The following is a 16,318-nucleotide window of genomic DNA, read 5'->3' on the forward strand; positions in this document are numbered from 1 at the left end:
TCATTATAGCCCACATTTAAACGTGACTGAAATCAGTCTTTTAATCCTGCCAGATTTATAAAAATGAAGAGAATCTAATAATTAAGTGGCTGACTGGAGGACAGATGAATCTGGTTTCTATGCTATAAAAAAAAAAATACACAAACCCCTAGGCATGTTAATTTTCAACAAATAAACCATAAACCGTAACAGAAGATTATCACAGGAGACCTCTGGTTCATTTTGCAGGAATTTCCAGATGGAACTCCCTCCACACTCTTCAAAAAGCATTAATTTAGATTAGGACATGAGTGATCATCTTTCTGAACTTTTATTCAAGTAAATAGAACCCTGTGTTTGCTCTGCGAACTCAAATTGGCCTATTTTTATTTGACATCAGTCATCTTTCTCTTCCATTTTCAAGTTGATTTTTCATTCAAGAAACATGGAAATTCCATGGGTCTCCATTCCCCACCATTTGGTGTGCATTTCTGAGCCTTTAGGAAGTAATGCCATTTAGGGAGTCCCACGTTTTATCATTTTGTATATTCAGTCCAACAGAGGGGAGAGATTGTCCTATTTTAAAAATTATTCTTGGGTGACGGGATAAAGGTCAGACTTATTAATCTTTTCTGATCTTACTTATAACGTGATAATTTACCCCCCAGTAGACATCCCCTGTAATGTTGAATTTCAGACTGGGAAATAGGATGACACACACTTGCTTTCCATATTATCTAATAGGTGTTTGAGAGCAAAATTATCGAGTTAATTTTTTAATATCGAGTTAAAAGGATGAAAATGAGCATCATAGTGTAGTAGATTTTGTCTGGAGCAAGGAAACATATTTTGTAATTTGCTAATCACTGTGATGAAGCTGGTTTACAATCCATCTGATTGTGGAGTTACTTAATGTTTTATTCCTTGGTGGTGGTAAACTGGAGGTAATGACATTGTTCTGCCTTCCCCAGAAGTTGTAGAGGTTTAGGTAACATAAATTGCTTTCATTTTCATTAGAAATATAGAGAGAGGCACTTCCCTGGTGGTACAGTGGTTAAGAATCTGCCTGCCAATTCAGGGGACACGGGTTCGAGCTCTGGTCCGGGAAGATCCCATACTCTGCATAACAGCTAAGCACGTGCGCCACAACTACTGAGCCTGCACTCTAGAGCCCGTGAGCCACAGCTACTGAGCCCACGTGCCACAATTACTGAAGCCCATGCGCCTAGAGCCCGTGCTCCGCAACAAGAGAAGCCACCACAATGAGAAGCCTGCACACAGTAACAAAGACCCAATGCAGCCACAAATAAATAAATAAATTTTTAAAATTTTTAAAAAAATTTAAAAAAGGAAATAGAGCCCTGAATAATCGTTGTGGATGTCTCCTAGCTGTCTAGCTGTTATTTATCAGGTTAAATCTCAGAACATATTTCCATAAGCAAATTACTGGAACATACCTGCCTGCTGAGAGGTCAGGTCATGAGACACTTGTTGAGCACTGGTGGGCAGAGTTACTCTGGTTGCATTATATTGGCATAATTCATCTTGTTCCAGTATCAGCTAGACCATAAAATGTTTCACACCAGATGACTGTAACAAACAAAGAAATCTTCCTCTTCATACAGTTGTAATAGGGACTTTTCTTTCTTCCTTTGTTGTATACCATATTAATCTAACTTTTTGTGGTTAGTGTTGAAATGATGTGGGTTTTTTGGTTTGGGGGGGGGTTTGTTTTTGTGTTTTATTTGCCAATCTCTTTGTATCCTGTGTTCCCATCAGGTGTTTTTCCCTTCTTACTTTTTCATTTCGTGTAACATTAAGATTTCCACCCACAAAGAAAGCACTCTTTTCAAAAAAGCCTTGTTGCTTTGGCAAGAATGTACTCTTGTTTTCAGGTAACATTTTACTGGTAGCTGCTGCAAAGAAAAGAGAACATTGTTAGTAGGATCCAAATTATACTTGTGTGATAGCTTTCTTCAAAAAAGGGCATGCTCTCTCTTAAGCACTGTATATAGCATATATAGGAATTTCTGATGTGCAGTTGTCATGGTAATGAAAATGCAGTGGTCCTTTGTGCTCCATTTGAGGAAATAGACACGGACAACTTGGAGAACTTTATGAGACATAACTTATTTCTGGTCCATGGCTGCACAGAGTACTGAGCATATTCTTGTTGAAACATCTTTCTAGTTGTGTGTTTTCCAGAGTAAGCAAATGTAATTTATGCTTCAGAACTAATAAGAACATGTCTCCTCTTGGAGTTGTTCATTCATCTGAAATATGTTCATTGATACCTGAGGGAAAGGAGAGTTAAGGAATCACAAAGCAAAATCATGGTGGGGGAAATTGTGTCCCTCACTCTTTCCAGAGACTAGTTTCTGATAATTGCTATTAAATGGACTGAACAAGTCCATTTAAAAATTGGAGGTGTTTAAAATAGAAAGTCCAGGAATGGGTTAAGTCTTTAATAATTAGGTAAATAAACTAGATCCAACCTGTGTCCATTTAATTGATGGTCAGATGTCTTTATAAGCATGTTTTTAGAATTCTTTTCTTTTAACATTTTCAGTAGTATAAAATTATTTCTAGAGAACATGTGGTTTATTTCTTTTCATTCCTTTTATCTGGTATATTTACAAACATCTTATTTTGCTTCTTTTTTTAAAAAAAAACATACTTGATTCAATTGTACTCCAATCGTGGTCACAGAAACGACAGGTAAATTTTACCAAAATCTTAACATTGTACTACTTCTGTGATTTGTCCACCTGAATTTCCCCATTTTGTCTTTGTGGACCATTTGCATTTATCGGAGGCAACATCCCTGGTGGCCTATGATTGTATTCTCCCTTGACTGTAATTTAGGCTAAAATGTCAGTTTTTTACATAAACATCTGATTGTGACATTTCTCAAATTCAAGTCGAATGCTGGTGAATTCCCTGACTTCAACTTATTGTGAATGTGTCTGTGGTAAATTTGGTCTACTCTTGTCTCTCATTTGGTAAATTAATCTAATCATGAGTTACAGAAGGTCTACACATGATCCGGCATCTAAGAAAGCAGTGTAGCTCTTTAGAAAAGTATGTGTTTCCTGTATTCCTCGTGGCAAATGTGTGTATATTTGTTTTCACGCTGTTATGTGATTTTGAAGGCATAGTCCACTCAAAATTGCTAGTAAATGAATGGTTCTGGAATGCCAGAGATTTCAGAACATTGACTTTCCGGTGTCCCCTTGCCTTAGCGACAGTGTTGTCTTTGCTCCTTCAGCAACTCATCTGAGACCCTTGTAATGACTATAATTCATAGCCAGAGTTCGACCCAGAAGCTCTCCATCCTGTTACGACTTGGAGATAAAAACCGTACTCTGCTAAGACTCCTGACAGCTTTGCCTCTACGATTAGGGCAGGTAACCCTACTCTTTGCATTAGGTTCTATCGCTAGTGGAGAAGTTTCATTCTTCACTCCCTCTCACTGGCTAGAGCTGGGCTGCATACTCATAAACCCTGCAAGAGGCTTTTGCTGGAACACTTTATAAAGCCAGGTCATGTCAGAAGGTATAATAACTCTTAAGAGAGTCTGTGCACAAGGTCAGTCACTTTCTTAGTGCTCAAATGATTTGCCACTTAAGGCTTGAGCCGGTCTTGAGCCCCCTGATCCCTTCTCCCCTCGGTGTGATGAGTAGGACTGCTCCCTTGAAAATAATAAGCAGCAAGTCCTGAGGATGCAGTGGAAGTCCCCACAGGCTCTTGTACCATGCTGGAATGCAGGCCCTTCCGAAGATCATGGCCCCGGTTATCAGTTTCCAGATAAGAGTGTTTTTTCCTCCTCCCTTTCTGTTTTTATTCATCGGAATCTGCTGAGTCTGACTGATGTAATTATCCCTGGTATTCATTTTGTCAAAGTGTATTAGTGAGAGATCAATAATATGGACCACCCCATTCACTTTCTGCTTGTTTGGGTGTATTGATTCACTTTAAATAAAAGTCAACCTGCTGTATAACGTTTGTTTACTCTGGCCCTTGCTGAACATTTCCACATCCTCACTGACTGTGTTTGTGTCATTTGTTCAACTAAAAATACTCGGTTTCCCTGGGGTTCCTATGTAACCGTAATCCAGTGTTGGCCTAAGCTAATCTCACTTTCTCACCAGGACTGATGGACGCCGCTGGTCCTTGGCTTCTCTCCCCTCCTCTGGCTATGGGACAAACACGCCCAGCTCCACGGTCTCTGTAAGTGCCCGACTTTTCCTCTCTCACACCCCAGAGCTCTTACACAGGCAGTGCTTTCTCTGGGTGCTTCCTGATAGGAAGGAAAGGATAAATTCTGCATATCTGCCCCTCAGAGCAGGCAACACATCAGATGATGAGCTGACAAACATTAAAAGGACATACTTTTTGCTGCACGCTTTTAAACTATGATGCACAAGTTGAGTGAGTCCCCGGATCACCAGTTGGGAGGAGACTGGGAGCTTTCTTTTTCATACTCTTTGGTGTTTTGGGTGGGAGGAGGAAACACAGTCTGGTTTCATTGCTTTGGCTCCATGCCAGTGCTATTAGTACTGAAAATGCCATTAAACTTTGATGGCCTGGGTCGTTTTTTTTCTTGTGTGGCTTATATGCAGAGGTTTTTTTTTTAGTTTTTCTCATTCAAAGGAAAAAAATGTCAAGCCTTAAATCTGTGCCTTCTGGATAAGAACTTTCTTTTAAGGAGAGACTAAAAGAACTTAGTAGTAGATTAAGATCAATAAAGAGACAAGATGAAACAATGAAAATAGGATAGAGGAAGAAGGGATACTCTTGCCACAAACTACATTTCAACAGGAGCCCTAGCAATGACTAGAAGTGATTCAGTGGGTCAGATACATGCTTTCTCAGTTTAAATTAGTGATGTTGTGAGCTTTATTTATTTATTTATTTTACTTTTTAAAAATTGAAGTATAGTTGATTTACAATGTTGTGTTAATTTCTGCTGTACAACAAAGTGACTCAGTTATACACATATTTCAGATGTTGAAAGTATGGGCCGCCGCAGTGTGAACATGAACGCTGAAATTGATTGACCAAAAAGCAAAAAGAATAATTTTCAAATTTTAAGTGGTGTTCTTCCCTAGACTCCTAAGTGTCTCCGATTAGAACCCAACCACCAGTAAACAGAGTACTTGTCCCCTGTGGCTTACTCGTACATACTCTCACTGAATCCTCCCCATGCCCCAAATGTGTATCATGTTCCTTGACTCTAAATCCTTTTTATTTTTACTATATCGCCTTGCTTTGCCCTTCAGTCAAGTTTTATTATAGTTTGGATACAGAAATTTCTCTTTTGCAAGAAAAATAGGGGAGAACACAGGATCTTTCTTCTTTCCATCTCTAGTAAATCATACGTTATTTTAAAAAGTGAATCCAAAAAGCAAAGGTGAGCTACATAGAATTGGACCCCATTTGGTACAGATTACTTTGGAAATTATATTTTTATAAATACTTATTATGTGTTAGGTACTAGTCTCACTACTTACAATGCATTGATTGGCTTAATTGTAGAAACATACCTCATAATGTTGTTGTCATTATCGTCATCATTTTATGGATCAAAACTCTGAGGCACAGAGAATGAACCGAAGGGCTGTCTACTAACCCCCTTGTCGTAGCAATAAGAGTACAAGTAAGGGTTCTAGGCGCTTGGCTTTTTTTTAAGGAATTTACAAGGTATTTCTTAAAACAAACCTGATAATGAATAAATCTGACCTGGCCATCTGTCATAATGGAATCACTGCTGTCCCTGACTTGCATATATGCCTAAAGAGAAAGCTTCCTGAGACAATTTTTAGTCACACACATGTATTCTGTGTTTCTGACAGCTTCTGCCCAGAGGTAGGGCAGCTTTTCTCTTAAGTGTTTATTTTATTGAAGAAGGTAGTATCGTATAATTTTTGATCTCTTATTCCTATTTTTCCCTTCAAAATCAAATTTTAACTTTCAAAATTAACCTTTTTACCAAAAGACCAAAGGAACTGTTAAATCTGTGGAGTGTAGGTTCTGTTGCCCAGAAGTTTGGCTATTTTTTCTCCTTATTGGTTATTGATAAAAACGCTAATTGAGGGCTTCCCTGGTGGCGCAGTGGTTGAGAGTCTACCTGCCGATGCAGGGGATGCGGGTTCGTGCCCCGGTCCGGGAAGGTCCCACATGCCGCGGAGTGGCTGGGCCCGTGAGCCATGGCCTCTGAGCCTGCGCGTCCGGAGCCTGTGCTCCGCCGCAACAGGAGAGGCCACAACAGTGAGAGGCCCGCGTACTGCAAAAAAAAAAAAAAAAAAATGCTGATTGAAAATCTAAAATGCTGCTTCTCATGTCCCCCAGTTTCTTTATGTTCTCGCCCTTCATATATTAGGACGAACATTGTGCAAAACTGCTTAGGCGTTGCATTTTCTTCTTTTCTAAATCTAACCTGAATCACTCTTAGAGTCTCATTTTCTGGGTTAACTGGTTGTGTTGTAGCTAATTAGAAATGCATTTTAGTTGTTTCTTAAGATGAAGACACAGAATATGTACAAATAAGTTACAGACACTTTGAAAATGCAGCTTAAGTTTTACAGATAATTGTTGTTAGCTGAATTCCAGAATCACTAACCCTGAAAGGTAAACGCCATGTCTTGATCCTTTGGATATTATGTAAACTGCAAAATTCACAAGTGTTAAAATGCTCTATTCTGAAATTGGAAAGATTTGGCCATGTGGAGTTAATCAGTCCTTCCACAGAATATTTACTATTGCAGCTTCTCTTAACTTCAAATTTTGTAGTTAAAATTAATTTGCAGAGCTTTTCCAAGATAATATTCAGAACATAATTTTTAATTTGAATATAAGTAATACGGAATTGAAGCAGTAGGAGGACATCTCCCATGTATTTCTTACCAGATGAATTATTTTCTGCTGAGGGAAAGAATGGAAATACGAAAATAAATACCTATAAATATAAGGTATGACTATAAAATAATATTACTTTTAATAAATAACAAGTGGAAAATTACACATGCATATGGATACCGTCCCTTGCAAAATGGTTATCTTGAGAGACCAAATGTTTATTTGAATGATACCATTACTCAGAACATTTTGAGGGAGCTCTTCTTATTGCCTTGAGAACTAGAAGCACAGTTTTTTTCTGTAAATCTTCACTCTTTGAAAGTGGATTTGATTTTTCATGTAGTCAGAAGTCATATGCAAACTAGTTGGGTGGTGAGACTCACTGGCATCACACTTAGAGAACATACTAGAAATATAAAGTCATGGGACTCAGTTTATTGGGAAATTCCCAAACTAATTCTTGAAACTCTAGTAAAAGTGCTGTCCCAAGGATGCGTTGACCAGCGGAAGTATCTTTTCAGTAAGTATATGAGGTCCTGAGGATGACACCTGCAGCCTCTGTTGGACTCACACGTTCTCCTTTGAGTTCCCGACCTCTGCTGAAACTGACCCCTGGACTTCTCTGCTGTCCATTATTGACTCACTTTTGGGGCCCTGTTTGGTACCTTTTGAATCCCTGGGCCATTTGGAGAGCCTACAGTTGTTCCCAGTTCCATAAACTCATCTCGGCGTCGCTTGGGTTCGGTGTCACCCTTTTCCCATTTACACCTTGTTTGTTCCAACTGAGAAGAGAGAAGCTCTCTCCCCAGAGAAGCCCCTTGCCTCTCACTTCTCTAATACTTACTTATCCCACCTCCTCATTCATTTTAACATATCCCCATCAGTAAGCCCAGAGCATATTCCCTATGGAGTTCAGTTATATGGTTATGTATATGGTATAACCACAAAATTTTCATCTTAGAGTTAGCACGTGTTAATATTTTGTTATATTTGCTACAGCTTTTTGTTAAATAAACTTTTAAAATAAATTAAACATTAAAATACAGCTAAAGTCCCTCGCACCCATTCCCTTTCTCTTCCCTCACTCCACAGAGGGAACCACCCTCCTGAAGTAGCTTGTGTCCTTGCCATGCAAGCACGGGTCCGTAGTACCTTATGTGAAACTCTTGAGCCTGGTGTGTTTTTGGAATTAACTTGCACATTTTAGAAAGGTAACATGATCCTCCCTGTACTGTACATAACAGCTCAGCAGCAACTGGGTCAGCAGCTCAGAATCAACTACATTAATATTTCTACAGCAACCTGAATCAACATTCATGCTAAGTGGATTAAATACATATTTTAAATAGCTTTCCATCACTTCAATTAATGCTTTGCCACCAAAAAGGATTACTGTATACTTATGAACAAACTTCTGGGTTTGGGGGTTTTGAATTCTTGGATTCAGAATTGTGGACATTGCTTTACCTTTGAGACATATGTACAAATCCTTAATTCTGTTTTTCTGTTTGCTCATTTCATCATCTTTGCTTTTATCGCTGCTGCTTCTCTCCTGCTGACATTGATTTTCTTATTCTTTTACTTGATGTCTTGAGTTGACTTAGTTTATGTGTGTTTTATTTCTTTCTCTGTAGTGACAGTATTTAAGACTATACCTGTACTTTGTGAATAGAGCTTTGGTTTACCTCATAAGTCTTTCTAGTAGTGTTCTCATTTTTATAGTTTATAAAATAATCTCATTACACTGTAAAAAGTCCTGTTTATCTCAGTATCTACTTAGAAGGTGTTTTATAATTTCAAGGTTTCAAGGTATAAAGATACTTTTAAGCTTTAGTCATTAATTTCTAGTTACTGCATTGTGATGCTGCAGTGTTTATGAAGTGTGCTCTTAGTGTGGCATGTTTGTTTTTTTTTTAAATTAAAAAACCCTGCTAGAATGGAATATTCAAATGAGGGGTATCTTTCAAAATATGCTTATTCTACCTGTGTTTCCATTACTCAGACATTCCTCATCTCTTTTGTTAGAATGCTTAAAGAGTTCACCTCTCAATAAAAACAAAGAAAAAAAGCAATCACTTTGCTTTATAGTTATATTTCTCAGATTGATTAAAAGCAGCATTATTTAGCCATTCACCTTTTCTACCTTACTTTGCTCCAAGTGGTGAGTGACAATTTTCAAAGAGCAAATCTATATTCAAGGGACAAAAAACTCACCACCATTGAAGGTTTTTTTTTTTTTTTTTAAAGAAACCTAAGCCAAAGAAGACAGAAATAGAAAATTCCAATTTTTAAAACAATGGCATTAGTAAGACAAGTATCTTCTTTATCCCCTCTCCTTTTTACCCAGGACACATATTGATGGAAATTGCATCAAAGGATAGCCTGATTTGTAAAGAGAGATCCCATTACCTATTTACGACCATACATCACAGAATTCATTTTATGTTACTTACCTAAAAGTCACAGTGTTTGTGGCGAGTGGTAGAAGCAAGGATACCAATGTGAACTAATCTGTCATTTAATGAACCTAAATTCTTACTCCAATTGTCACTTTCTTGCTGTGGCTTTGACTGGGTCCTATCCATTTTCAGAGCGTGGGTTTTCTCCAGAGAGTAAGCTTTGTTTGGGGAAATTATCTTATAGACAAATGAGGTGAAATATGGAAGCCATTTTGACCTCCCAGAGACAACATCAAGGTATACATTGAGGCACTGGCTATTGTAATTATTACATGGAAAGGATGTAGTATAAAACGGTGATATAACAAAATTTAATGCTGTGATCTCATATTCATTCAAAGAATTTCTTTAATTTTAGTCCTAAAACCTCACTTTGGTTTGTTTTAGTCATCCTGCTCCTCCCAGGAGAAGTTGCACCAGTTACCATATCAACCAACACCAGACGAATTACACTTCTTATCAAAACATTTTTGTACCACCGAAAGCATCGCCACAGAGAACAGATGCAGGAATACACCCATGCGCCCCCGTTCCCGAAGTCTGAGGTTTGTAGCCCTGATTGAAAAATTTCAAGGAGTTGGATAATCTCTTTTCAACCATTTCAAGGGAAGACTTTTGGTCCTGTAATTCATATATGTGCTAATTAATTTATGAACTACTATATATAGTTTTCCATCTACACGTGATATTGTGAATTACCCTTGAAAGGCATCTTAGTACTTTTCTTTTAAATCCTTACAATTTGCTAATTGCTGTGGTAGCAGTAACCGTGATGGGCTACAGGGACCACCTAGAGAAACTTCGAGCCATTGGAAATTTCAAGACCATCTAATTATGGTGCGACATCAATTAATATTTTACGAGGAAGAGGCTTGGCTGAAAAGGAAGGACAGCACGTTTGGGTTCTCATGTGGAATTCAGATTCCACTTAACGAAAAGCCACCCAGATCTTCCATTCTTTCTTCCCATCACAAGTCTTACTTTCTCCAGGATTAGGAGCAAATTGTTAGGAGTTTGTATCCCTTGTATTTTGTGGGTACCATATGTAGTCCATTTGACATTGAGTAGAGCCAGTTTTGTTTTGGCCTTGTCTCAAAAAATTACGTATATCACAGTTTGGCTCTTCAGGAAACAGACTCTATAACACAGACCAGGATGTTTATTAGGGATTGCTTGGGAAGTACGTCTGTGGGAGCTAGGGAGGAAGCAGGATTGGGCAGAGGGAGAAATCTAGCTGCAGTGCAGACCTGACAGCTGCAGCCCACCCCACAGGGAGCTCTAGGGATGACACGACCCATCAGAGCTGTCCCTCTGGGCCAGATGGCCCTTCCTTTATATCCCTGCCTCAGACCTGGGATGTGGTACCCTGGGAAGGACATGGCCTTGGGTGAGGGGGCTCTGTAGCTGAGGCCATCCTTGAAGGGACTGGCAGCTGAAGCCTTCTGCAATCCCAGCAGCTGGACAACAGGTCCTTCTCTGCAAGGGGAGCAGGGTAGTCCTTCTTCAGGTCCTCCACAGTATGAGATCTTCATGCTGTAGAACTGGTCCGCTTTGATATATTAAGGTTTATTGTAAAACATAGTTTGTCAGGTGTTCAGTTGAACATCAGAGTTTTCTGAGAAGGGTTTTCCCTTTGTACCCTTCTTATTTAGTGTCATATAGTAAAAGCAGCTACATGGCATAATTGTGTTAGATTATTTTGAGATATGGAATAAAAGACCAATTTTACGAATCCATTTAGAGCTGTGTTCATTCAATACATATTCATTCATCGTATTTTACCACATGGGTGCCATTTTTGGTTTTATGAAAGGAGTTCCTAGGATATCTACTACAAGCAGCTATGTCCTCTGTGGAATATATAAACTCACACTGAAATTGCCCGACTGTATACCACTAGGAAAGAACAGGCACCTACTGTTGAAATAGAGAAAACACAGAGTTGTATGCCTGTGTCTAGTACTGTACACAATGCCTTCCTCAGCATCCCAAATAAATATTTGCCAGGCCAGAAAATGGATTTCAGTGGTGACACCTGTGCCATGGAAAACTCTTAAACCTCTTCAGTGGTACGTGGCAGAGCGCAGGTGTCTGATGAAAGTGTGAAATTATACAGTTCAGCGTGCCCTAGATGTTGCTGTTTGTAGCTACCCTGTCTTCTTTTATATTGCAGTTCATTAATTGGTTTCTAGAACCACGCAAACGCATGCCACATACAAAATATAATCACAATTTAAGAGCGTTTTCTGAACCTTTATATTGTAGCTATAATTAATTTGCAGCATTCCACTTCTGGAGCTTTCTTTATGAACACTATTCAGGGTTTCTGTGCGTTTGTGAGTATGTATGCGTGCTAATGACTGATTTTGTAGTTTATTACCTAATATACTTTTCTTACAAAGACTGCATAGTACTTTTGATGCAACCAATTGTTTATAAGTGAAAAGCTTATTTTCATTTCATGCTGTGGCAAGTTTAAAAGGGTAATTTGCTTTGCTTGCAGCCCTGGACGCTCTCCTGCCTGCTGTGACCATGAAATAATTATGATGAACCATGTCTACAAGGAAAGATTCCCAAAGGTAATGAGTTGAATTGAAGATGCCTAGCATCTAAACAAATGGGCAACCTAGGTTTAGCATCTGTAAGGTGTTTGTCGTGGGAAGTCATGGTCCAGTCCATTGATGACTCTCTTTATAAAATAGCACCATAGCCTTCTTTAGAAAGATAAAACCACTAAACATTTTTAAAAGCTGCCGAGAACTAGCCACACATTCCGTGGGCTGAACTGGCTGTAACGTGAGTGCCACTGGTTGTCCTACCCACTGGATGAGCCTGGTGAGGTACTCCAGAGAGCGTCAGCTTTGAAAGGCCTCTGGACCCTGGTGCTCCTTCTGCCCGTGTTCTGGGCCTGCTGCTGTATGGTCAAGCAGAAATTGTTTTCCTTCCTCAGAAACCTGTAAGTTGGTACGTGTCACGAAAGTCTTTTACTTTTTTCACCCAATTTTTCTTTTCTGTGGCTTCCAATCTCTTTAGCAATCATGCGTCTAACCCTCTTAGAAGGAAAGGTCCAGTTGCAGTGTTCCCTGTTAGACCAGCAATTTGGACTGAGCCAGAGAGGCCTTGGCGAAGGGTTGTTGCCGGATGCCCTGGCTGCAGGGAGCTCCCGTCACCTCGTCTCCACAGCTTTTCCACCAGCGTGTTCCTACACATTCGGGAGAAGCAATTTCTCCATTCTGTTCCTGTCCCTCCCCCATCACCTTTGTAACCCTAGGCAACAGAGCAAAAGGAAATCTTTGGCTTCATAAATCAGGAGTAGAGTACTTATTATTTGGAATGAACCCAACATTGATCTCATTGATTACAGCCATTTTAGCCATTTATCACATGTCACTTGTTCACCAGGGAAATAGATCCTGACTCTACTAGTTAATACTGGTTAGGATTTTAGAAGGGAACAGGAGGCAGAGGGAGTCTCCCAGCATATACAATTAATGCAGGCAAGGAACATTGATTAGGCAGTCGGGGATCCCAGAGAATGAAATAAAAGTTGGGAAGGAAATTTTAGATTTATGTTACCAAGGGAATCCCCTTGGCCATTTGCCCATGATGTAGCTTTTTGAGGTATGAGTAAGGATGGTATAGGATGCTTGTTCCTAGTACATTAAAACACAACCAAAGGAACAAACTCTTGGTCCACGCTGTGGAACTCCAGCAACGATCCTGATTTTTGAATAGGTAAAAACAGAGCTACAATATTTGATATTTTTGGCAATCTATCTGAAAGAGCCCAAGATCTGAAATGAGAGCACAGCGATTCACAGATACTGAGTTATTTGGAGAAGCTTACATGTACCACTTTACATTTGATAGGGCAGAGGAAAAAAGTAATTATCACCCTGGGAGATTCAGTTTCTCCTATATACCTCAGATCTTTTTCCCACATGGTGAGGCCGCTGCTGCTGCTGCTGCTTCTTTCTTTTTTTTTTCCAAATAGACTTTAGTTTTTAGGTTCATGGCAAAATTGAACAGAAAGTACAGAGAGTTCCCAAATGCTCCCTGACCCTACACATGCACAGCCCCCTCCCATCAACATCCCGCCACCCCCAGCCGAAGAGTGGTCTGTTTGTTATAATCGATGAACCTATACTGACACGTCATAATCACCCAAAGTCCATCGTTTGCATTAGGGTTCTCTGTTGTGTGGTATATTCCGTGGGTTTTGACAAGTGTATAATGATATATATGTACCATTATAGTATCTTACAGAAGGGAGGCTTCTTTTAAATTTAATTTCTAGAATTCTATTTAATAACTTGTAGAGGTCTATGTAAATGCTAGATAAATGTGACTATTGAGTTGTTTACATTTATGTTTCCTTGTATTACATCCGTGTGTGCCTGTCATCTCTAAACAGGCTACAGCTCAGATGGAAGAGCGCCTAAAGGAAATAATCACCAGCTACTCCCCGGACCACGTCCTCCCCCTCGCAGATGGAGTGCTTAGTTTCACTCACCATCAGATTATTGAACTGGCTCGTGATTGCTTGGATAAATCCCACCAGGGTCTCATCACCTCACGATACTTCCTTGAATTGCAGCACAAATTAGATAAGTTGCTACATGAGGTATAGACCCTACACCTTATAAAGTTTTCTGCTTTGTTTTGCTTTTCCCCTGAAATAAGAAAAATTTTTATGAGAGCATTTGCTCAGAAAGTTTTAGCCATGAGACAGAGTTCATATTCCAGGGAAGCGAAGAGGAAGAAGAAAAAAAAAATTGATTGCTACTTGCTGTGAATGGATTCTGGTCAACATTTAGAGTAATAGAAAGTTAATGTTAATAACCTTTACAGGAACCTTGGGTCCCAACAATCTATGGCTCTAGGATAAGTGGATTGTGAAGGATTTTGAAGCAGTGGTTTTTTTTTTCCCCTCCTTAACCATAAAGTTAGAAATTGCCTGAGCGTATGTACATTATTTGATGATGCAATCTAGTTCTAATATCTGGAAAAGCTAAATGGAAAATTGCTGGCTTCTTCCAGGCCATGTGTCCTATTAATCAACCTGCAGGTGGTGTTGGGTAGTAAATGGCAACTTATATTTTCATTAGTGTCAGTTTTTCTTCTAACAAAATATCCAATTTCTAAAATGACAGATAAACACAGGCCCCTTCCAGGCCTAACACTTGCAGTCCTAGCTCCTGATAACACCCAGGACAGGAAGGGAGTGTGTATAGTGGAATGCAAATTAATGCATAATATTGCTGTCCTGACTGAAATCGATCAGCCACAGCCTACAAGTAAAACCTGTTTAGCCGATATGTTTGGATATATTGTATTTCTGTATCCCATCGGCATACATTATGCCCATGTAAATAAAACCGTAGGTGGTTTTCTCTAAGCATGATTGTGTAAATCATTGCATGGAACTGAAAGAAAATATTGGCATCCTAATTTTCTAGAAATCCATCTGTCCTTGCTCATACTGAATTTAGTTGTGGCAAGATGAGATGATCCCTCTCTAACTAGCAGCCACCAGTTTTCCTCCCTTTTCCATTCTAAACCTCCCAACAGAGTTTTCTATGCTCCGTTCCCATTTCTCACATTTCAACCTCTTGCAGCTCACTAAGGGAATGTTTCTCAGACTGTTTTTGGATGAACACATTGTCTTCAGGTTTTGTTGTCAATTTCCAATTTGTCATGGACCAATTCTACTATAAATTATGAGGAAAATTAATTTACCTCTGTGAGATACTTCTTCCTTAATTCCATAGTTCAGTCCCAGGCTATTACCATAATTACTGGTTAAGTTCTGTGGTTCATTCCTTCATAGGCATTCCCTGAAAAGGGCAGAACCCAAAGCTGAAGCTATTTACATTGAAATCCCCCACTTAATTTTGTTTCTGTATGATAGACTTGGCAGGTTGTTTCATGGCAACTAAAAAAAATCTTAGGGTTTCAAAAATCATCTGAATGCACCATGTAATAGATTAACATTGTTGACTTTTAGAGAAATTTCTCTCTTGGGCAGAGAAGCATGTATACGTGTGTAACATAAAGAGCGTTGTCAGGTTTGAATAAGGATGTTTTCTTATTTATTTTCACAGATAAACATTTTCCTTCAGTGCTTTTGTGAAAATTAAAACTGTCTTCAGAATCATATTCACAGTGTCTTTCCAGAGTTTGGAGCTAACAGGTCGCAGGGGACCTTGCTCCTTTGGATAGAATCACATTGTGAGGCCTGGCTTTGCCTTCCCCTCGATGCAATTATTGTCAGTTCCCAGCCATGACATTGTGTGCCCGCCTAGCCTGTCTCCCCGCCACTGTTCCCATGGTCAATCCTTTGCACACTCAGGCCAAGTCCCCCTGAGGTTGAGTAGCTTGATTTAACTGATGCCTTTTTAAAGCCCTGAGGTCCAGGTCAATTCCAGAGGAAAGCTTTTATGTCTCCATTCTTTTTTTCACTTAGGTGTATTTAGCCAAAGAAAATAAAATGCGCAGGAAGCTATAACCTGCTCTCAAATCTTAGTCTCCGTATTTTTGATACTGACCAACACTTAAAGTACAAACACAGGGAATCCAGAAATGCTGGAGCCTGCTGCCGGCAGCCACTAAACTATTTCTCTTCTCATGCTGAGCGTGTGGTTTTGTTTGGTGTTGTTTTAACAGAGTTCCCATCTCCCCTATTGATAGTAGACAAAATAGTATTTGTGTCAGTGTAATTCATTGTATGTTTTGGCCTCGGTTGCGGCTGATAATTCTCAGAAGTAAGAAGTTGGAATGAACTGATTATTTTTACCATTTTTGAAATGGAATTTGTATAATCTGAGCTATTTTTAATTTTTTAAGATATAAAGTTCTTGTTTCTCCTTGAAGAGACCACCCAAACATGTTTAGGCTTTTTAGATTTTCTTTATATTCCTTAATTTATAAAGCAGTAATTATTATAGTAAGAGGATGATCAATCCAGAAGTTAGGTGGGTTTTTTTGGCTTCATCTTTAAGGGTTTCTGTTTCGTTTTGATT

At 39.2% G+C, this 16,318-nt stretch overlaps 1 protein-coding gene across 8 annotated transcripts in view; it reads left to right on the forward strand.

The window, feature by feature from the left end:
- The window catches only part of MAST4 (microtubule associated serine/threonine kinase family member 4), a gene marked incomplete at its 5' end in the record, with an annotated part of 568,435 nt that overhangs the window by 495,825 nt on the left and 56,292 nt on the right, over positions 1 to 16,318 (forward strand). For 7 of the 8 annotated variants that reach the window (XM_079916426.1, XM_079916429.1, XM_079916428.1 and 4 more), the window contains 4 exons: positions 4,131 to 4,209; positions 9,684 to 9,841; positions 11,800 to 11,875; positions 13,711 to 13,920. In XM_079916426.1, coding sequence (XP_079772552.1) covers positions 4,131 to 4,209; positions 9,684 to 9,841; positions 11,800 to 11,875; positions 13,711 to 13,920 — 523 coding nt within the window. Of the gene's footprint in view, positions 1 to 4,130; positions 4,210 to 9,683; positions 9,902 to 11,799; positions 11,876 to 13,710; positions 13,921 to 16,318 lie in introns of those variants that run through there. The other variant, XM_079916425.1, reaches the window with a different exon arrangement.

Source organism: Stenella coeruleoalba, assembly GCF_951394435.1.
Source record: "Stenella coeruleoalba genome assembly, chromosome: 3".
Lineage (NCBI taxonomy): Eukaryota > Metazoa > Chordata > Mammalia > Artiodactyla > Delphinidae > Stenella > Stenella coeruleoalba.